Genomic DNA, 23,154 nt, shown 5'->3' on the forward strand with positions numbered 1-23,154 from the left:
CTATATGTATAGTTTTTTTAAAAAAATAATACCTATCATTATTAAGGGCAATGTACTTTAATATTCTCCATTCAGTTCTATGTCATTTATTTTTTTAAAAAATCTGGGTCACATAATGTTGAGCTAAAGAAGCCTGACACAAAGAGTACGTACTGTATGATTCCATTTATAGGCAGGTCTAGAATAGTCAAAACTAATCTACAATGAGGTAGAGGTAAAAATAATAGAAGTATCAGCTAGGGGGGGAGTACAAAGCAGTCTGCTGGGATGCTGGAAACGTTCTATATATTGATCTGGGTGGTGGTTGTGCGCTCTACAAATGCGAAATCCAGCAAGCTGGGGCCGGCCGGGTGGTGCAGCGGTTGGGTTCGCACGTTCCGCTTCTCAGCGGCCCAGGGTTCGCCGGTTCGGATCCCAGGTGCGGACGTGGTGCCGCTTGGCACGTCGTGCTGTGGTAGGTGTCCCATGTATGGGGTGGAGGAACATGGGCACGGATGTTGGCTCCGGCAGGGCTTCCCCAGCAAAAAAGAGGAGGACTGGCAGTAGTTAGCTCAGGGCTAATCTTCCTCAAAAACAAACAAAAAAAGAAATCCAGCAAGCTGTACAATTAGTACTTGGGCATTTTATTCTATGTAAGTTGTACTTCAAGAAAAAAAGAATAAAAAATTAAAACAAAACAAAAAACAAGTAAAAATAGGGGTTAAAACCAATTAAATTGATGTTACCAACTAAAATAGTTTCAGCTAACTTGGTTGTTACCCAGTTTGAAAATAGCTCTAAACATGTTATATACATATTTTTAAAATAAATATATTATTTAAATATATATATATTTTAATCTCCTAGTCTTAGGATCAAGGAATACTGAATTATGCTGGCCAAGTAGTGGTAGGCAGTGAGAGAAGAATGGAGGGCACAACTCCTGTTTGTCTTCACAAGAAAAAATACAGATTTCTAATTAATCAACATTAGGCTCAAATAATATGAGTCTTCTCCTAGGTATCCATTATGTTCACCCAGGAAGTGTAGACAGTTACTTTCTGAATTTTCCATTGTACTGCATATATTATCTGCTTCTACAAACACAACAGGTTCAAACATTTTGCTTTGAGAAATTATGAATCCCTAAATATTCAGAAACAAAAAAGCAAATCTCAATGCAAAATATGTTACACAGAAGTTCATAACACGAAAATGCAAAAACACAAGCCAAAACTGTCCCAGCCTAGAAAGAAGTTACAATGGTAGCACTAAAATTGGCTTTAATGGGCAGGTGCTAAAAAGATACTGTGGTAACAGTCAAATCCTGAAGGAAAACAATACTCTAATGTCCTAGCCAGGGAGGGAGATTTATGTTTTAGAACAGCCATGTTGTCTTAAACTAAAGGTCAATGCTGAATGCTTGTCTATTTATAATCATATACAGATAAACCATGTGTTCTATTACAGTGTTCAAGATGTGGGTATGTAAGGTTTCTATTTCACTGTATTCGCAAAAAAAAGAACAGAAAGGCAGTAACAGAGGAAGAATATAAAGGGCCAGAGAAGACAAAGATATTTCTCTTACTTAAAAAAGAATCATTCATAGATGCATACAAGGAGACAAGTACAAGGATATTCATTGTAGCATTGTTTGTAATAGAAAAAAACTGAAATAATAGAACAGCTAAAATAAAATGCTTACACAATGCAATAAAAGGGATGAGCTAGATATATATACCAACTTGGATGGATCTCAAAAACGAAAATGAATTAAAAAATAAAAGCAAGAGCAGAATAATACATCAGCATTTACATAACATTTTTAAACATAAAAAATAACACCATATGTATCATTATGACAGATACACTGGTAAAGATATAAAAATTAAGTAGAAGTAATCCTGGAAAGGGGCTGGCCCCGTGGCCGAGTGGTTAAGTTTGTGCGCTCTGCTGCAGGCAGCCCAGTGTTTCGTTGGTTCGAATCCTGGGTGCGGACACGGCACTGCTCATCAAACCACGCTGAGGCAGCGTCCCACATGCCACAACTAGAAGGACCCACAACGAAGAATATACAACTATGTACCGGGGGGCTTTGGGGAGAAAAAGGAAAAAAATAAAATCTTTAAAAAAAAAAAAAAAGAAGTAATCCCGGAAAACTCATAATAGTGGTTGTCTCTGGTTGAGGTTGCAGGGGCAGAAGGGAATGCAGTAAGGATGGTGTTTAAAAAGAACTTCAACCACAACTGGCATATTATTTCTTTAAAAATATGGAAGATAAAAAGACAATACAGTAACAGGTGTTGAATCTAGGTGGTGGAAATATGGTTGTTTTGATCTTCTTTGTGCTTTTCAGTAACTTTTAAGTTTCTCAAAATGATAAAAAACAGGTATAACTTTTTTTTTCCATTCAGAGTGACCCTGGAACAATTTATATAACTCTCAGGCAACCCCTCTCCGGTTTAGTGGCAAGATTACCACGATCCATCATCTTTGGAATTGTGTCTATTAACTTGAATAAGGGGGAGCATATGTGTGAACAGAGTGAGTACCATGTTACTATAGGAACATCTACCTGTGCATTTTGGTTATTTCTTCAATACTTGCAACGCGGTATTGAATGTTATGGAGGGAAAAGTAAAGAATAATAATAAGGGAATACTTTTAAGGCACTTTCTGGAAAACACACTGAAATCCAACTCAGGTCAGTAATGTATTTCACCTCACCTCAAATTCAGGTCAGAAAACAGAGAGCATACAGTAACTACAACATCATTACAATGATTTACCACAACATAATCGTTCATCATTTCAACAGATTCCATCCTGGACAAACTCATGAAATGAGAAATACTTCAATATCATTCATTCTATAAAGAGCAGAAAATTTAAGATGATGTTACCTTGGCAAGTTCAGGCAGATAGCTATCTAAACCGGAACCAGAACCTTCCAATTTACTCTGTTCATCATCTAAAATGGAAACACAGATTACCTAAGTCACTAGTAAATTGAACATATTTTATTTAAAACAGGAGGCAGAAGGTCGTTTCTCTTATGTGCCTCCAAATGCAGTGGTTTTCAACTCTGGATGCCCACTAGAAACACTTCAGAGGTTTTAAAAAGTGATACCCAGGCCCAGTGGTGAGAGCTAAACATTTAATGGCTGGTATAGCACGGACACTGTCTAATTAGAACTGAACTAGCTATGAACACCAGCCCACACGGTCACTCAACAGACCCACTAAAAGTCAGGCCTGCCCAGCTCCACCCCAGGTCAAGTAAACCAGAATCTCTGGTGGGACAAAGGAAAGAGTATTTTTTAAAAGTTCCCAGGCCCTTCTGAGGCACAGCTACAGTTGAGAATCACCTGTTTAAGGTCTTGGAAAAAAAACATGAATTTTCAAGAACACAGCCAGATTTTTTCCACCAATTTAATCTGAGGCTTCTGCCCACCCTAAATTTGTCATGAAAATTCCAAAGGATATGATTAATGATAACCAACTATAAACAGTATTTTAAGTGCTGACTCTATGCCAGGTACTTGAAATACGTTATCTTATTTAATCTTCCCATTGACCAGCAAGTTTCATTTTTATTCTCAATTTACAGGTGAGTAAACCAAGGTTCAGAAAATGTAAATAGCTTGCCCAAGGTCTCACAGCTGAAAAATGGAATTGCTGGGACTCAGTCTTCCTTTCTGCCCCCAAAGCTGTGGTTCTTCCCATTGAACGATTTCCTTTTAAAAATGATGTCAGGGTAGTGAATTTTAACGTGACAAAACCTTTGCTGACAGGATATCTGTAAAGAGCTCACATCTGTCCCATTTCTCACATACCTGTGTAACATATATGTCTACTTCCTATGTCCTCGGGCAAAAGTAAAGATGCCCGCAGAGTGTGTGTACCTGGAGAAAGCTGGGCCTACTTACCTTCATGAGAATCTCCATTTCGCTTTTCTTGCATTGCAGCTTCAAAGTTGAGCTGGAGAATCTTGTTTAGAATTGTGATCCATTCTTCCATTTCCACTTCACTGTCTGCTGCCAAAAGATAACTACTTTTGTCCTGCATCTTGAGCTCAAAAGCAAAACGCCTGACTTTGTTGTTCTGAAATGGGAAAAGGGTAAAGAGACACATTTTAAAAGAACTAGATGGCTTTAAGAAAAATTCTCTTTATTATTTGCTGATGGGTGCTATCTCACTGGCATTTTGGGCGAAGCAATCTAAAAAGTGCAAGCCCCTCCCCCATAAACTCCCATCACTATCCACCTTCCCTACTTTTTCTCCACAGCTTTATTTTCCCATCTGACACATTACATACTTTACATATTTATCTCACTTGTTGTCTGTCCCCTCAAATGGAAGGGAAGCTCCTCAGGGCAGAGATTTCTTTTGTTCAATGCTACATCCCTATTTCCAGAACACTGCCTGGCACATAACAGGCTCTTGAAAAAAAATATTTGTTGAATGAATGAAATTTCATTGAAAATTTTCAATTCCTCTATTTTTTTTTAACGAAGTTGTGTGGTGTCACATTTTAAAAAGCAAATCATTATCTAGCAATATGTTTGACTTCCTTATCTGGAACTTTCTCATCATCTATGAGTCCCAAAAGATATTTGGACACCATGTCTGCAACCTTCCCTCGTGCCTCTGGTTTTTATGCCTGTGATAGGGCGTCTGGCTCACAGCACAAAACCAGCAGTCCACACGCATTAAATGACAGAGGACGAATGAGCCCTAGACCAGGGTTTCTCAGCCTCAGCACTACTGACATTTGAGGTTAATAACTCTTTGTTGTGGGTGCTGTGCTGTGCTTTGGAGGATGTTTAGCAGCATCCCTGGCCTTACCCGCTAGACGTGAGTAGCATACCCCAAGTTGTGAAGATCAAAACATGTCTCCAGATATTACCAAATGTCCTCTGGTGAGCAAAATCCCCCCCAGAATGTTATATCACAAGCTGTCACCAACCTGTCGAAGGGACAGCAGAGCCCTTATCTGCTAAAATTCTAGCTGGATAGCGGCAGTCCCTGAGGGGGCTCCTCAGGGTGGGTCTCAGGGACAGGGTGACCCTCCCAAAGGCATCTCTATGTTCTTTGCAGTGCAGTTCTCAGAAACACGAAGGAGAGTGCGGCTCCGGGCAAAGCCACACAAACTACTGTGCACAGACTGCCTGCTGTGGGCTCTGTAATTGCCACCTTGGACCTCACTTAAACTTCACTTCAAGGCAAGAATCAGAGGAGTCAAAAGGCTGGATATGAAATGAGTTTTCTCTCTCCCACACTCCTCACATACTCACGATTATGAAAATAAAAAGTTAAAAAGTAGGGGAAACATAAGGCCTTGAATCTAAGTCATTCCTCTTTCTGAGCCTGAGTTTACTTATCTGCAAAATAAGTGTAATAAACTTCAAGTTTCTAAAATACTTTCAGGCCCCAAGAATCTAAACTGGATTTTTTCAGATTCATTTAAAAATGTTAGCTTAGGCATGTCTTTGAACCCATAGCATTCATCAATTAATTTTTTTTTACAATGTCCCAATGCAATTTAAAAGAAAACCCATTTAAACCACAATTTTTGGCACTTAGCTTACAAAGAGACACCAAAAAAACAAATTATTTTAAATTTTTGAAGCCCTACATACAATTCATTAAGTGTTAAACACCATCAGCCACATCTGCAAGAAGAATATAAAGGAAGAGATGTCCATTAAAGTCAGAACCTTAGATTCTGAAACTTATTCCAGGGACTAAATAACAGCAGGTATGCTGTACTTATAAATCATCTACACACCATGCCGAAGACAGGCAACAAAACTAATTACTTCCTACTTTCAAAATGAGGTTGTCAAATACATTTAGTTTTGCTTTAAATGTTTTTTTAAAGTCAACGCCAGAAAATTCAACTAAAAAGTAACTTAAAATGTCTCTCAGCTTAAGAATACAAATGAAACTCCTACTTGGGAATCCCACACAGAAGTTAATTCACTGTCATTGATAATTCTCTCCAGTACTTCTTACTTTACTCTATGAATAAACATACTTTGATATAATTTGGTTTCTACCATGGCAGCTTATAGCTGACGTTGGGTTACTAGCTGAGAGACATCATGTGTCTATTGGCTGTTGATGCAAAAATAATTTTCAGTGAATATTACATAGTGCTATAGTCTTGATCTAGGGCTCAAATATACTTTCATGTATTCTCCCTTTTTTTTTTTTTGTTTTTGTTTTTGGTCCTGCACAGTTCTTTTCATTTTTTAATTAGTTACTGATAATTAAAAATACCAAGATTTAACTAAATTTTGAATTTCTGGCTTTCTTGAAAACCCAGATGATCTGGCAACCCTGAGCTGGTAGTTTCACCTGGCAGCATCAGTTACAACTGAGAGGCAGCTGCCTGCTTTAAACAGGACCACCTGTGCTCCAGGTTGTCACAGTCCCCAGTATTCCCTATTGCTTGGCACCCAGGCCTCTTCTTTCACTTAATTTATCTGCTTGACCCCTGTAGATATCTGAGTTTGGAACCCTAACTTCCAGTTCTTGTCATGATAAAGTAACAGGGTTTGGACTTACTCTTCCAACATAATTACTAGAAAACTGGACAAAATAGATGAAACAACTATTTCCAAACATTTGACAAAAGGTGAGGCAGGCTTGTGATCCCTGATAGGAGGTATACAAATGAGGGGAGCCCTACTATCACCTCAGCTTTCTGCCTGGAGGCTATATCTGGATGGGGGCACAGGAAGGAGAACCCAAACAGAGTCCTGCAGACTTGCTGAGTTGAAGACCAACTCCTGACGGGAGTTCAGGAAGAACAACGTGGCCTCAATGTGCAGGACAGAGTTTCCAGAATGAGAACTCGGAGGTAAAGAAATCCAAACTCAGTAAAAATTCAGTCATTCATTCATTATATGTATATTTTTATTTGTATGTTATACTTTAACAAAAAAGTTTACCAAAAAAATCAAAATCAAGACACAATAAACTAAATTTCAGGTTACTAGAGATCAAGAGAAGATCAAGAAGAATAGAGCATAAGACTAACATCAGACTCCAAAATAACACTAGCATCTAAAAGATAATGAAATGTCTTCAAATTCTACAGTAAATTTCACCTTGGATTTCTACATCCAGCCAAATTATCTATCAAGTATGAATGCCAAAAGAAAGATATTTGCAGATATGCTAACTCTCAAAAAACTAACATCTTAACACACGATTTCTCAGGATGCTCCTAGAGGATGTGCTCCCCCAAAACAAGAAAGTAAAACAAGAAAGACACAGGATCCTGGAAATGGAATCCAACACAGGGAGGAAGGAAAAGGGAATTTCCAGCATGGCAGCTATGCAGAGGCTGAGAAAGCAATTAGTCCAGGTTAGACAGGAAGCGGGGTTGCAGTAGCTAAAATGCCATCTACCATCAGATAATGTCCACAGTTGATGAATAAAGAGCAGCAATCACTCATAATCTAGCAATATGGAGGCAAATTCCAGAAAAAAGAGTGGAAAGAGTTGAAAATGATCATTTCAGGGGAGTGGGTGAAGTGGGGGTAATGCAGGCAGGTATGTGCCTGTAGTGCTGTCTTTCCACAGTCTGACTAGTTAAACGAGATGAATGTATTACCTGGATGAAAAAGCAATTTAATTTTAAATAAACATGTGAACATGGGGAGGTCAAACCAGAGAGCTACATGTCTAACCTTAATCACGCTGGCCCCACAGAACAACCTTTCTTATAGAACCGAGCTTTGGGCCATGTCAGCAGCCAACACTGAGTCATTTTAAGGAAGAATTCTCTGATAATGGTGACTCTATCTATTGTGAGGAGTTGTCAGGGAGATTTTCATTAATCACACAGTGCCCTCTGTATGAGGGCCCCCAAGAGAAATGCCTGAATGATCTTCATTCTGAGATTACTCGGGCAGCTTCTGACTAATTGGATTGTCTGTATCCATGTGTACTGTGCGACTGAACGGGTCTCCAAGCTAGAAAGCGTGGAGCTGTTTCTCACTCACCCACAGCAGTCTTTAAAACATATGCTTTTTTCTTAGCTTAATTCCACTTCATCTCCTCCCTACCCTGACTCCTTGTTCACCTCTCTGCTTTAAAACCCACATTAAATTTATGCTATCCTGTGTTTTATGTATCCTTGTAAGTTGCTGCTTTAGATCTCCTAGGAAAATGGCAGGGGAATGGGTAAATGGGAGGATGGATGGCTGGATGGATAGATGACAGACAGATGGGGAAACTGGCAACTTGTTTTCAAAGACAATTCTGTAAAGTACGGAAGGACGCACATCAAACTGGTAAGAGCAGCTCTTTGGGAAAAGGAGTGATGGGGGTCAACAAGAACTTCCACATTATCTGAATTGTCTGATTTTTTATAATACGTATACACTCATGTATTATGTATAATTCAAAACCATTTTAAAGAATAACTCTACAACTGCAATAGCACTATGATAAAAATACCTAATGTCGGCTGAAAGCTTATCTTGTGCCAGTACTGTTCTAAGATCTTTATATGTATTAATTAATCCTCTTAGTAATCATATTCAGTACTATTATTATCCTATTTATCAAATGAGGCAACTGAGGCACAGAGAGGTTAAAAAATATCTTCATGTTACACAGCTGGTAAGTGGTAGAGCAGGAACTTGAACTCATTCTGGATCTGAAACCCAATCTCTTGACCAATATGCTACTCTGCTACTGGTACTATGATGGTGGTGGTAAAAGTCATCACTGAGGGGGCCAGTCCAGTGGCACAGTGGTTAAGATCACACACTCAGCTTTGGCGACCCAGGGTTTGCAGGTTCATATCCCAGGTATGGACCTACACACTGCTCATCAAGTCATGCTGTGGAGGTGTCCCGCATACAAAATAGAGGGATATTGGCACAGATGTTAGTTCAGGGCCAATCTTCCTCACCAAAAAAAAAAAAAGTCATCACTGAGATGCTAAGAACTATTCTACATATTTCCAAGTTAACTCATGCAATCCTCTCATTTATTCTACTAAGGAAACAGTATCATTATCCAAATTTTGCAAATGAAGAAATTTCAGGTAATAGCTGGCCCAAGGTCACATAGCTAAAAAGCAGCTGAGCCACATTTTAAACACAAGAACTCATGCATCAGAGCACTCATGCCTACTACGACATAATTCTGCCTCTATATTATACCTGCCATCTTCTAAAATGATAAAAAATAAGACAATTTTAAAGTCAGCTATTATATTTCTACCACAAATATTGCCAATTTTGGAAGCATTTGCTTAAATCTGCTAATTCACAGATGGTACTTTTACAAGCAAGAAAACTTGATGATAAAATTCTTTTCATATTTACCTGAACCACACCCATACAGGAATCCAGAAATATCGATCCTTTTGGTTCTTTGGAGATCTTTTCATCTTTATAAAAATTCAAATTGTAGGATCCATCACCAAGTTGAATCAGGTGGAAAAACCGTCTTTTAAAAGACTGAGAGAAAAATACACAGCTATTGTTTCAAAAATGAAAAGTCACGATCTCTATTAATAACTCACAACCATGCATATATGTAAAAACCATTTCAATTCTCTCCAGAACAAATGCCAATGCCCCAGGTAACTGGGTAGTTAATATAGAGAAGAAAGCCTGTGTTGGCAATTGCACCTTTGCACTAGCCCAATGATGATCTCTTAATGCTGGTGGTCAGAGGGTGATGAGGGGACATGGGTCGAAGGGTCTGTACTAATGGGGACTGATGACCAGGGAGGCAGCTTACTACCCAGACAATGTCACTTTTGTCAGGAGAAACACCATGCCCATTCATCTTAAGCATTACTTCTAAGACCTATAGCAAAAAGGGTTTAATCAGAGAGAAAAGTACGGTGATGGGCCTCCTTACCCTCATGGTCACGCTTATTGCACTGTTCATGTTGCCTTTGTACAGCCAGCCATGCTTGGTGATCCCACCTTTCTGAGAGCCAAGGGAGGCAGCATCCTAGGAGAGAAGGAAAACACCACAATCTCTTGATAGTACCTATGTTATTTGCTGTGAGTCTGGTCAATGGGGAAACCATTCAATTGGTGCCAGATTGCCCCTTCCCCCTTTACTGGAGTAACCGTCTGACCCTAACACCTACAAGTTACTTTAGAGTCCACTTAGCAGTAAAAGAGAGAGAGAGAAGCCTAAATTTCTGAAAACCTTAGTCCATTAAAAGACAAAGCTAGTTCCAGACCCAATTTTTATTTTTAAGTGTTTAATGAGCCACAGAAAGTACATACCATACTTGACCACTCAAGTTGTAAGGTCTCGTCTGATTTCATGAAAAATGTTTTCAAATTATACTCCCCTATAGTTGAAGGACAAAAAGCAAATTCCTGGAATACTTCCCAGAGGCTTAGTTCAGGGAAAGGTGAATAAAGAAAGGAAGGCAACGTGAGGCAATAGAGAAAGGAGAGATAAAGTGAGGGGGCAACAGAATAGAAGGCAAGAGAGTCAAGAACGCAACAGGCATAGAGGACAGAAGGAGAGTTAGACACATCAAGAGAAACAGCCAGAAAAGTAAAGAAACATCCTTCTTCAAGTTCTGACCCCAAGCTCTGAGATCTAAGTTTAAGGAGGTGGGCATGTGGCTGCAAGCTGCTACTAAAAATATAGGCATATATTGGTACATGTAATAAACAAATAAATGAAATACATATACACACACAAATACACACTCTGGCAAGTCTTCTGCCACACCCTGATCCATGCTAAGATTGCTCCCTTGTGACTCCCTTGCCCCTTTAAGGTTGTGCCCGATACATACTTCAGCAGGTACTGTGGGAAGAGAGGGCCACACAGCGTCAGGTGACCCAGCTCACACCTCCTAAGACTAGTCTCTGATGACGATCTTTATTTTTGTAATCAAGTGGACAATTGTAGACAGACTCATCGTAGGCTTTGTTTTAGACCATCTCAATATTAACACTGGTGGTTTCATTGTTGTTATTGTTAACAATAATAGAAATAACTTACCTGTCTAGGATTTTACAGTTTGTTGTGTGCCCTTACATGCATTCTTTCAATTGATCCTCTTCTTACTATTAATCAGCACCAAGTTTTTCATATCGTTTTCCATTTTGAATGACCACATAACTCTTTCCAGAATTAATTTAAAAGGAGTTTCTAAAATAATTTGCTACCATGGACATTGTTAACATTCTTGAGTGGCCAGTGTTACAGCTTAGCTAACAATTAAAAGAAAAAGGAAAAAAAAACCCTAAACTCACAGTGAGGCACCCAATATTGAGTCATGGAGAATGAGAAATGCACAGATGGGTGGTACTGACCTTTTATTGGTTTCCCTGGCTCAGTGGACATAGTCACCTTAATGCCCTGCTTTCTTTGTACTCTTCTGTATCCATAATCATTTCTCCAATAGCAGGGGAAGTGAGCTTGTTAAAATCAGAACTTCTGGGTACTACACACTTCACTCAAAGCAATCACTAAAGAAACAGTCATTTAAAAATCTACTGGCTGCCAGTTTGTTTCAAGATATCCTGTTGAAAAACAATCTAAACTTAAGGTCTAACTAATCTTGATATCTTTTAACAATGCAGCCAGTTTTTATCCAAGTCTTTGAAAATGATCTCAGAACAAATAAACAGGACCAGAAGAACATGCAATGCTAAGCAGTCAAGTTGAAACAGAGATCTTATTTCAATCAATCAAACAATACATTTAAAAAACTTCTCCGTCTGTTTCAAAAAACATTCCAATTCCTATTTTGGCTAAATGTTGGTAATTTTCTAATTAATCTTCTAAGTCTGTAAAATAAATCAATTTTTAAATCTGCAATCAATCATCCTACCTCGTCTTTGTCGACCTCCTCATCAACTTCATAGACGTGAACTGGAAGTTTATCCAACTTGGCCACTTTGCTTTAAAAAGAAGAAAGAAACTTGTTTTATAATTACCTAATCCATTAAGAGATACTGCATTTCTTCCCCCAACAGAAGAACCAGCATATAACAAATCCAAAGCTGGCCCACTTAGATAAAGTATAAAAACAATCAATGCCATTTCTTTTCAAAGTGGGAGATCCAAGAGTTAGACAGTTCCCAAAAACACTGTAGAAAAGATGGCAGAGCTTGTTGGGAGTTAGATAGGTATATTAAAAATGGGAAATTCTATTAACAAATAAAGACTTGGTAGATTTAACTTTTAATATGAAGTTCACGAGAGAAAATGGAAAATGGGGTGACTGCATTTAAAGGATTGGGAACCACAATCTTAGATGATGGCATTAACAACAAAAACACGACAATAACGATGGCAGCCAGCATTTGTTAAACAGTTATTATGTGCTGGGCACTGTGCTGTGTACTTCACATGTGTTACCTTCTTCAGTCCTTTAGATGGTGGAGACTGGTGCTAAGACCATTTAACAGATGAGGAAACTGAGGCTCACAGAGGGCGGAATAGCAGATGACACAGGCAGACTACAGAATGTATGCTCTTAATCACTGACAATCCTCCCTTCCTTTCTCATCACACAATTGGAAACTCTTACTAAAGCCAAAAGGTAAAACCTACCAGGAGTAAAAGTATATCATACATTAAGTACACTATATCTCACAGTCTACTCTCCTTTAGCCATGAGAATAGTATGAATGAGAGTGTCAGTGAAGACAGGTCAATCCAATCAAACGGAAAAAATTAAAAAATCCCCAAGTGAGTATTGGGTAAATATAGAATTAAGAAGCATACCCATCTGGAGAAGATAATGCTGAAAGGGAGTGTTCTCGGCTGAAGTTTAAAAAGAGGCAGTCGGGAAGTTGGCTGAACACTCTTAAGGAGTGGCTGAACCACACAAATAGGAAAAACAAATAGCTGGGTCCATTGAGAATAGTATAAACATTTCAAACTCACAGAACAACAAATACAAAGAAAAATATATTAATAGGGTCTCCAGTAAAACTTTCATTGCCGATGATTACTTTTGAAACACAATTCACTGTTATTGCTTTCAATTTTCATAATCAATTATACTTAAATTTGCCAACTGCATCATTTCAGGATGTACCATTTTATAACAGATATCCTCTCAAAGTGAGACCTATCTACCCCTGGTTCACTGTAACCACCACTAATCAATCTAAACATACTTGCTTTTGATGTATTCTAGAACGAATTAACACTCTAAAGGAGGTAAAGAAATTTGTCCAGGAAAATGCTTGTTTTTTCATTTACTTTTTTTAAATATAAAACTTATTCAATATAAAATGCTTTTTATGTCTCTTCGGGGTACCCTGAAAACAATCACTGGACATAATTAAACCATCCATGTGTTTATTACCACCTATCAATCCCAGAGTACTAGGTTTGGTTCCTATTATCAAACCCCTGTAAACAATAGCTACTCCATATACACAAAAACCATCTAGAAATATTTTCTCTGATTGCATATAAAGTTACATACCCCCTTAAAATTTCTCTGATTGCATATAAAGTTACATACTAAGCATTTCAAGAACAAAGAATTCTCCCTATGTGTATAACCCCACCTTGAGTGGTCTGACCATTTACTCACTTTGGAAGCTGCCGAAACTCTCCTGAGTAATCTTCATATTTATAGTTCACCAGATGCCAGTCAGAGTTATAGGTTTTGATGCACTATTGGTGGGGAGGGGATTAAAAAAATAAAAAGTATAAGATGAACAGAAAAAAGATACGTGATGACTTTAAGAGAACATTTGGGTAGGTTTATGAATGCACACCTATACAAACATGAAAAAAATGCTTTCCCCTCAACTATCTCATGCCTGAAATTCCACCATCAGAGGTTCCTATGATGCTTACGAACCACTAAAATGGGTCACTTTAAGTTACCATTATCCATGATCTGAGAGCTGATTTTACAAGGAGACAAACTTCACCTCATCTTGCTGCATTTACATAACAACCTCCTGTTTCTTACTTTAAAGTACTTGGTTCTTAAGAAGTCACATGGCCTCTTCTAGAACATGAAAGTGAATGGAAACCAAAACACACTTTCAAGGTGTTTACTAACATTACAACTAGCTCTGTTAGTCAACACTATATAAATTTGTCCTCAGTTTTTCCTTCTAGTTTATAAGGGACAGAGTGAGGTTATTAGGAGGAAAGATTTAGATTCCAATTCATAGTGGCACCATGACATCTTCACGTGTATGCACATGCCTGAGTGTATAGAATGTACAAAGTATGGAGCATCCCATTGCCAAGTATTTTATGGTGACACTAACCTACAGAGACTGCATTAAACTACTTTGCTATACGACAGACTCAACAGACCAGCATGGTGTCTTTTATTCACCTATCCAGGAGGACTCATTGAGTAGTTTGTACAGTCTTAAGATTATAAGCCTGAATCTGCCAGATCTTCAAATATGAATGAGTCAAAATCAATCAGCGAAGCATATGAGTCAGTTACCATCAAGTTAGTTCAAATGATTTTAGGCAGCTCTTGACAACACATACGTGGACTTTGGTATGGCGAAAAAAAGGGAACGAATAAGTGAAAACATAGGTAGATAAATGTATTTATATCTTACCTACTTTACTTGACTCTGGCTGTAACAAATATCACAAACAAAGCCTCTATTCTGCCCATGTCATTTTATTGTTTATATTGCCAACCTTTTTTATCTATATCACAGCATATACCTGACAGCCTTCTGAAGCAAACTCCCCTCTACCTCCAAAGTCATGAAAATAACAGCAGCGAGTGCTTCTCTTATGCCAGGCTCTATGCTAAGCACTTTATTGGCAAGGGTGTAAAGGGAAAGTAGTGTAAGCTTTTTATATTATCATTCTGAGAGGTGGCATAAATAGCTGAAAAGGGTTAAGGACATGTGGGAGCTGAACAACTTTTCAATTTCCTTGCTATACAGTTACAAATAGTTTTAAATACCATTTTATTCTTGTAAATGCTTTTTAAAAAATTTTCAAAGCATTTTCATATTTAGAACATGAGACATCCACACTCAAAATTACATTCCAAAACTAGTATGATGTCAGAATTATTTGTAGGTTTGGATTTTCCCACTACTGTCCCTAGGTTCATTAGCACAGCTAAGTCAAGTCTGACTGTGCATGACACTGTCTTTTGGACATGTCCCTATTCTTTGTTCAGGAGGCCAAATCAGAGACAGCAGCAGCTCTCATAACCAAGGTGGTATTTCATCAAACATTGCAACTAAAGTTGTACTACCAAAGTCTATTGCAGGACATTACAACCTTTCTGAAGTATAAAATAAACTTGCCCGATGAAAAAGTAAATGAGTAAGCACAGATGTATACAACCAGTGCATTTATGAACAGAACAGCTGGATGCCCAAATTTTTAACAGCTTAGGCAAAAATGGATGAGAGATAATTATAATGTTTAAATATTTTAAATTATAAGGACTGCAAAAAATATAGTTAACCAGGTTAAGTAGCTAGAGATTCATTCATTTAATAAGGTATTGTTGACTGTCCATGGCAGGCACCCGCTAAATTCCAAGGAAGAAATACAGAATAAGGCAAGCAACCCCTATCCCTCTGTGGATGTAGAAAGTCTAGGAGGTAAGGGGTTCAATCAGAAATCAGTAGCAAGAAGAATGCATCTCTAAAAAGACAGGGATCTGACTGGCTGATTTCATGACTGACCTTTCAAACTTGTGAAATTCAATAATATTTTGAAGTTATACTGAAGGTTTTTGAAGTTGTTTTAAAAAAAGCTATTAGGCCATTCTCCTCTGGATCAGAGGATGGAGAGGAAGTGTTGCTCCACCCCGCCCTAGTGGAAGGGTCCCAAGAGGGTGTAGTTATGTTGGTTCCAGCAGCAAAGAATGAAGTCGTTATTGCTCAACCCACATTAAAGAACTTAATGGAGAGTTGTCTCTCAAAAACCATATTTGTCAATCTATTGGGGGAATTGAGTTAATAATTTTGCTACATGCTTTAAAGCAGGGGTTGACAAACTTTTTCTGCAAAAGGCCAGATAGTAAATATTTTCAGTTTTGAGGGTCACATTGTCTCTATTGCAACCACTCAACTCTGAGTTGTAATGAGAAAGTAGTCATAGGGAATATGTAAATGAATGGGTGTGGCTGTGTACAATAAAACTTTATTTACAAAAACAGGCTGCAGGCCAGATTTTGCTTGTGGGTCAGTCACAGTTTGCCTGCATCCTGCTTTAAAATAAACATTTAAGACATAAACTATCTGGCTGTATTTGTCTGAAATATAGTAGCAAAGGAGATAAGAAACTACCTTTGCAGAAGGATGAGAGAACACACTTAAAAATTTTTAAATACATATTTAATTTTTTGAAAAAATCAATAGAAACTAAATATTGTTATTTTAATTGGTGTTCACTTACAAGAGCATAGCTTCCTTGTAATGGGCAAATTTATTGGTGGGCATATTTATCATTTAAATATCACCTAGAAAAATGGGAATAAAAATCCTTTTTTTTTTTTTGGTTGAGGAAGATTGTCCCTGAGCTAACATCTGTGCCAGTCTTCCTCCATTTCGCATGTGGGATACCTTCACAACATGGCTTGATGAGCAGTGTATAGGTCCACGCCTGGGATCTGAACCCCCAAACCCTGGGCCGCTGAAGTGGAACACATGAACTCAATCACTATGCCATGGGGCCAGCTCCCTCAAAATCTATCATTTTTATATGAAGGAATATATCAAGAAACAAAATTAAAACACTTAATTAGTTTATCCTACCTAAAAGCTTCTGGAGGAAGAAACAAACACACTAAGAAAAAAAAAACCCAAGCAATCTAAATGCAATAATTTTTCTTTCATCCTTAACAAGACAATCATTATTTGTAAGATCAAACAAGAGTAATAATAATCATACATTGATCAGAGACAGTCAGGCTCTGCTCATTATCACCTGGTACTTCATGAATATTGAACTAGTCTCAAAAATAAGTTGCAAGTATAAACATATAAATGAAGTAAACGGATACAGAAATTGTGTGCTGAGTCCCCATTAAAACAGTATCAACCACGAAGCCTCTGCCAGAGATGTCCACTGAGTTCATTTTCAAGTTTCCCCTTATTCCGTGCCTATGAGATAAGTTCTGTAGAATTCACGTTTTGCCATTTGAAATGATCCCTCTTGACACTTCTGACTCTGAAAACCTCACGTCATCCTCCTATTTTAACATCCATCATAAAAATGTAATCACCTCTATGACACTATCTTGAAAATATCATTGAAATTTAAAGAAAAGGGGAGGACTGTGAGAGAAAAAGGACTTTTAAATACCATGTAAATTAATGCAGAAAAAGCACATTACCTCCGTGACAAATAAGCTCTGCGCTTCCTCGTGTGCGTTTGCAGGAACTGTCGAGCATTTGTATCGACCCTGTCGTCTCAGAATGGCTGTCTGTGAAGGAAAGCACGAGGAAAGGACTAGGGTAAGTGAAGACGGAAAGGTGCCAGCCTCCGAGCGCATGGGGGCCTAGCCTGGACACAGTCATTTCAGTCTCTACCAGCTGGTGCAGCTTCCTCCTTCCTTACGGCACACACAACAGATCCCATTTGGTATCCTAGAGTTGTAAAGCTGTGCAGGGCAAAGGCTCCAGCTTCTTTCTGGATCAGGGGCCCAATGACCCCTCCAGGGAGCTCTTTGGCTTCCCCCAGGCAGGGAAGAGGCCCCTTTCAGAGTCCCTAACTCTCTCACCCCAAGTGCTTTCTCTAGTCCCGCTGTATTGCCTTTTATTTGCCTTAATTGCCTTTTTTTAATTGTGGTGAAATCAACATAACATAAAATTTACCATTTTAACCATTTTTAAGCATACAGTTCAGTGGCACTAAGTACATTCACATTGTTGTATAACCATTACCACCATCCATTGCTTAATTGCCCTTTACATCCATTCTTGTTCACTGCCACATCCCCAGTGCCTAAGAGCAAGCTAATGAGACATGTAAAAGGTCCTTAATATTTGTTGAGTGAATCTATGAATTATGAATGCTATTTCCCCTCCTATGAACGTTATAACTGATTTTGTTTCACGAGGACTAAGTGCTTATTTTAAATAATAAAATGCCTCATGACTTTAGGAAGCAGCACATCTATCTGAATTAACATTGTTTAGAAGGGACTGTAGTGTCAATACAGGAAATTGGGCCTCAGGCTTCAGAAAGGAATGTTCTAGACTTTTTCTCCCATGGACTGCAATCCGTGGATACTATTAACAGATCATACATGAAAACATTTCTAACTGAATCTACCCTGTTGACTCTTCAGGCTAATTACTAAGCTGGGATCTCCCAGCATCTGTCCCAGCTGCTTCTCTCCTTTCTTTGGTTGGAGGAAGTTTTAGGTCGTCAAGTCTTAGATCCCTCCTTCTCCAGCAAAGACAGAGAACTCCAGGGCATATATTTTGTGTATAATTTAATTTTATTTCCTGCCCATAATTTCTATATTGTGTCTGCTTCACCTATATTTACTCTTTTCTTGCACTGTGTCCATCTTTGAAAGTAATCTTAAATTCTGCTTTCAGAGTAAGCATCCTTTATTCTAAAGGAAGAGAAGGAAGGAACTCTATTCTCCACCAAAGTCCTTCCCACGTGAATTATGAATTCATTCGGCCTCTGGGACGGCTTTCAAAACCCTGAGTCTCGGTTTCTTTGCAAATATTACAAACGATGACCTTTATTACATACCTGTTCCCATGAAATGCAATAAAGATGTGTGACAGTAAGCACTGAAGAGGTATAATCTACTCAAAAAGCTTCAAAGTAATACATCGATTATAAGACACTGTCAAACTATTAAGAATCAGCTGTAATATCAGTAAAGGGAAATTGTTTAAGAAATTGTGTGTGCTTCAAAGAAGGATACAGACTATCTCCCCACTTATTGTGTCCTTATCTTGATTTATTTGGGTCTATCAAGATTTTTGAAACTAATTATTATACTTTTGAAATGTTCAGGAAATGGCTCAGGTCAAGAAATAGAGGACTATTAGGGTCATTTCCAGCCCATTTCCCATCACAGCACTAGGAAGAAAGAAAATTTACTATAAAATTTTCCCAGTGGAACTACCAACTCAAGAAACTTTAATTATGTGACACTTTTCCAAACACCCCTTTAAGGTGAGAAAAGTAAAAGAAAATGGATCTTTTTTATTATTCTCATGGATCAAAGTGACATTATGCTCACCCTTAAAAAAAAAAAAAAGCAACTTCAATCATTAAAGAGAGATTTGACTTTTAACAAATAAGAGATGCTGGGCATAATTAAACCAATGATCCATGTATTTATTACCACCCACCAATACCAGAATAACTAGGTTTGAGTCCGTAACTATCAAGTCCTAACTTAGATTTTGACAAAGGTTAGTTTTCTGACCAGATAGAACTCTTTTTTTCCCCTAGAGACTTCATCCAAATAAAATTAATGCATTTCTTTAAAACCAGTCACTTAAATTAGTCATGCTTCTTCAGTACATATCTTAAATGCTCTTTTTATGTCTATTTCTTGTTGTACATACTATTAGATCTGTTTTAGATAATCTCTTTTCAGTAGAGGCATCCTTCCTTCCCAAATATGTTTGCTGTTCCTCACACCAAAAGGCGAGTCTATTTTCCCTCCCCTTGAATCTGGGCTGCCTTTGACCAATAAAATGAGGTGGAAGTGATGCTGTTCCAGTTCCAAACCTAGTATTTAGGAGAACTGGCAGTCTCTGCTTCTTCCTTCTTGGAAGACAACCACCACCTAAAAAGTTCTACTACTTTGAGACCACCATGCTATGAGGAAGGCCAAGCTGGCCATGTGGAGAGGTCATATATAGAAAGAGGCCCCACCGGCCCCCACACTTGATTCCAGCCATTCTGGTTGAGGTACCACAAGGTGAGTGAAGAAGTCATTTTGGACATTCCAGTCCCTGCAGACACCAAATAAAGCAGAACTACCCAGCTCAGCCTCAACCAAATTTCAGAATTACTAGAAAAAACAAATTATTGTCTTACTAGGCTTTCGGGTAATTTGTTACTCAATAATAGATAACTGTAACAAGACTGTGAGGGACTAAGAACATGTCCTAGGTGAAGTAACTGGAGAATACTGCCATTTTCAAGCAAATGTCTTCCAAGTACTAGTAACACTATAGCATTAGGACAGGAGCATTGAAGGGATACACTAAGCTGCAATCTGGTTTCCACACTCACCCTTGTGTTCAGTCAATGTCGTAAGAGTGGTCAAGTAAGAGAGAGAAAAATGTCTGTTGGACCTTGAGAGTAGACTTCAGTGGCTTCTCTTTCTCATTCTATTGATCATTTAAGGGCTCAGCATAAACATCACTTCATCCCTCCCTCCCTTTACTAGGTCCCTACTTCCTACCACCAGACACTGAACTAGCAATTGGAGACACAAAGTTTAATAAAATATAGTTGTAGTTCTTACAGAGCTTACAGTCTGATGACAGAGGAAGATGAAGAAGCAAATTATTAGAGTGTGAGAAGTACTACAGAAGGGTATAAGAGAAAACAGCACAGAGGCAGAGGCTGGTATGAGAGGAAAGAGAAGGGGAGGAGAAGAGGACATCAAGAAGATGTGCACAGAGGCAAAGACTTGTTTAAGCTAAATTGTATAGGATGAGTATAAATTGTATTCAGTACAAAAGGAAGAGAAACTTGAAATAAGCTTACCCTTGGAAAGTTAAAAGAGCAAATCAGGACATAATAGAGATTAGCTCTTTGCACATACAAAAGAAACAAACCTATTAAGTCCAAGAACTCAAAGGAAAAACTGCATAGAACTCAAATTAAACTTGAATTAAACAACACTAAAACCCCAACAACCTACAGCCTAGTCAATGGTTTTAACTCATCTGAGGAAAGAATGGGCCAACAGAAAGAACAGGGCTTGCATGACTGGAGCAATTGTGTCAGTGCCTTTATCACCATTTAAAAGGAAAGGCTGGGATCCATCAGGATATGACCTACTGGGGGACTACTGGACTTGGCACGAATAAGTAGTCACTGTTTGATGCCACCAGATGCCAAGGTCTTCCCACTCATTGTCTTTGCTCTGAGTCCAGTCTCACCAACCCACTTGTTTATAATGTGATTCCCATTTAGACTTTCCTAATTAGAGAGAATGAACAGCCAATGAACATAATCTGATTTGCCTATTAATTAGAGTTCTCAATGCACATTATTAAATGGTATTCTGGTTTGTTCTCCTGTGGGGTTGACTGCTACAACTCAGTTCTCCTGAGCCCAAACAACTCTGGTCATATTGACCAAACTCAGACTCTGGGCTTGCAAAGCTGAGATCTGATCCTAGACCTTGGTGACCTTATCAACCACGCTCCATGAGGCCCTATCTGATAGCTCGTCAGTCTCTGACTCCATTATCTGAAAGTCTCCTGCAGGCACGTGTCCTTCTTTCCCCCACCAGATTGTAGAATCCTTTGAGGGCAGGAGACACGCCTTTCTATTTGTACCCATATGCTAAGTTCTCAATAAACGTTTCAAGAATGAATGCATAAAACAGTCAATGGAGTAGAAATAGGAACCTACCAATAATCATCCATTACTTGCATATAAGGTTTTTTCTATTATTATAAAAAGTTCTCTGGTCCATTATGGAAATTGACAAGAGAAGACTATAGCATAAGTGAATGCTCTATTTCAATTCCTTCATAGATTTTATGTATTAAAAGTTACATTCAGGAAATAGTCTACTATATGCCAAATCGATTCACATTAAATTTCTGTAGTTTTATTTATTTGGCTTATAAGAGTCCAAATCAATACCAGGAGATTTATACTCAATGAACACTAAAGCTCGTCTCAAAAGCAATGTTAATTTTCTTTTTCATGGTTGTAGTATTCTTTTCTACTTTTCTATCAGTTAAAATCATATTCCTGCTAAAAGATGGGTCTGTATCCATTTTATATAAATCAGTGTCAAGGTGGACATTCAAAGAATATCAGTCCTATTCCTATGTTTGGAAATAAATTATTTCCATTCTACTAAGAAAGCTTAGTAGCTTTCCACATTTGCGGGGTGGCGGGGGGGGGGGGTGGAATTTAACACTATGACGTGTGATAAGATCTGAAAATTAAATCTAAACATAGCCAGCATCATCAGACAACAACTGGGATATAAATCTCACAGCACAAAGCACAATTTAAAATAAAAGCCTTCTTCTAGCTACTATAATAGTCTAAATTATTTTCGGTCAGTACCACTACTTAAGTTAAATACTGGTAGTCTCTGACACACAGAAATCCTTAATTATCTTGGCCAAGCATGGACAGAAGTCTTATGAGGAGTTCCGCAAAATTACAGGAGTAGTTGAAAAGGAAAACAGGACTGGTAAAGGAAGAGAAAGGGGTGACATTCTCTCACAAAGGGCTTATACAATGATGCATGACACCTGAGAGCCCCAGGTCAATCCTTATGGAACTTTTTTTTTAATGGAACAAGTCGAAGAATTGCAGAGCTGTCCCACTAGACTGGAATATGAAGAGTAAAATTTATAACTACCTCCAAGTCTAGTTTGGAAGGACAAATTTAAAATAGATTCTTCTTTATTTTAAAAACTTTTTTTTTCTCTTGGTTGAAATGATTCACTCCCAAAACTGGGGTCACTTGAACGCCTATGAGCCACATGTGGAACGTGGGATGCTTAGCCCAGGGAGGCACGGCCATGGGCCGCCTAAAGGGAACATAGAGAGGTACCACATCTCCTCACCTGGGACCAACCCTGGGGCTTCCCGGCAATTCCTGCCCCTCTTCTTCATCACTCACTGCTCCACCCTGATGGTCTGCTGCGACCCTGTTTCTTCAGCTTCAACTTGGAATCCCTCTCTACTAACAAAATTCCTGACCCCAGCCTGGCCAGGACTCTGTCTTCCTTCCATCAGAGCCAGCCAACATGCTACCTTGACCCCACTGAAGCTGGGATACTGAGCAGCTCATGTTTCAAACCACAAGAAATGTGACCCGAATAATTTAATTAGACATCCTATGGAAGAACTTGAGAAGCGATGTTGGAATGGGGTTTGAATTGAGAGCCAGGAAAACTGGGTTCTCATCTGAGCTCTGCCTCTAATTAGCTGCATAATATTAGGGGAAAGTTTCAACTTTCTATATCCATACAATAAAGAGCTCTCTAGGATCGC

General features: G+C 38.4%; 1 protein-coding gene across 46 annotated transcripts in view; it reads right to left on the reverse strand.

Annotated features, from left to right (window-relative positions):
- The window catches only part of DOCK9 (dedicator of cytokinesis 9), a 269,635-nt gene that overhangs the window by 114,366 nt on the left and 132,115 nt on the right, over positions 1 to 23,154 (reverse strand). For all 46 annotated transcript variants that reach the window (XM_070239990.1, XM_070239982.1, XM_070239964.1 and 43 more), the window contains exons 3-9: positions 17,306 to 17,395; positions 13,550 to 13,632; positions 11,828 to 11,897; positions 9,877 to 9,972; positions 9,333 to 9,467; positions 3,909 to 4,083; positions 2,883 to 2,950 (exon numbers count right to left, since the gene is read on the reverse strand). In XM_070239990.1, coding sequence (XP_070096091.1) covers positions 2,883 to 2,950; positions 3,909 to 4,083; positions 9,333 to 9,467; positions 9,877 to 9,972; positions 11,828 to 11,897; positions 13,550 to 13,632; positions 17,306 to 17,395 — 717 coding nt within the window. The remainder of the gene's footprint in view (positions 1 to 2,882; positions 2,951 to 3,908; positions 4,084 to 9,332; positions 9,468 to 9,876; positions 9,973 to 11,827; positions 11,898 to 13,549; positions 13,633 to 17,305; positions 17,396 to 23,154) is intronic.

The sequence above is a fragment of the Equus caballus genome, chromosome 17 (genome assembly GCF_041296265.1).
Source record: "Equus caballus isolate H_3958 breed thoroughbred chromosome 17, TB-T2T, whole genome shotgun sequence".
Taxonomy (NCBI): domain Eukaryota; kingdom Metazoa; phylum Chordata; class Mammalia; order Perissodactyla; family Equidae; genus Equus; species Equus caballus.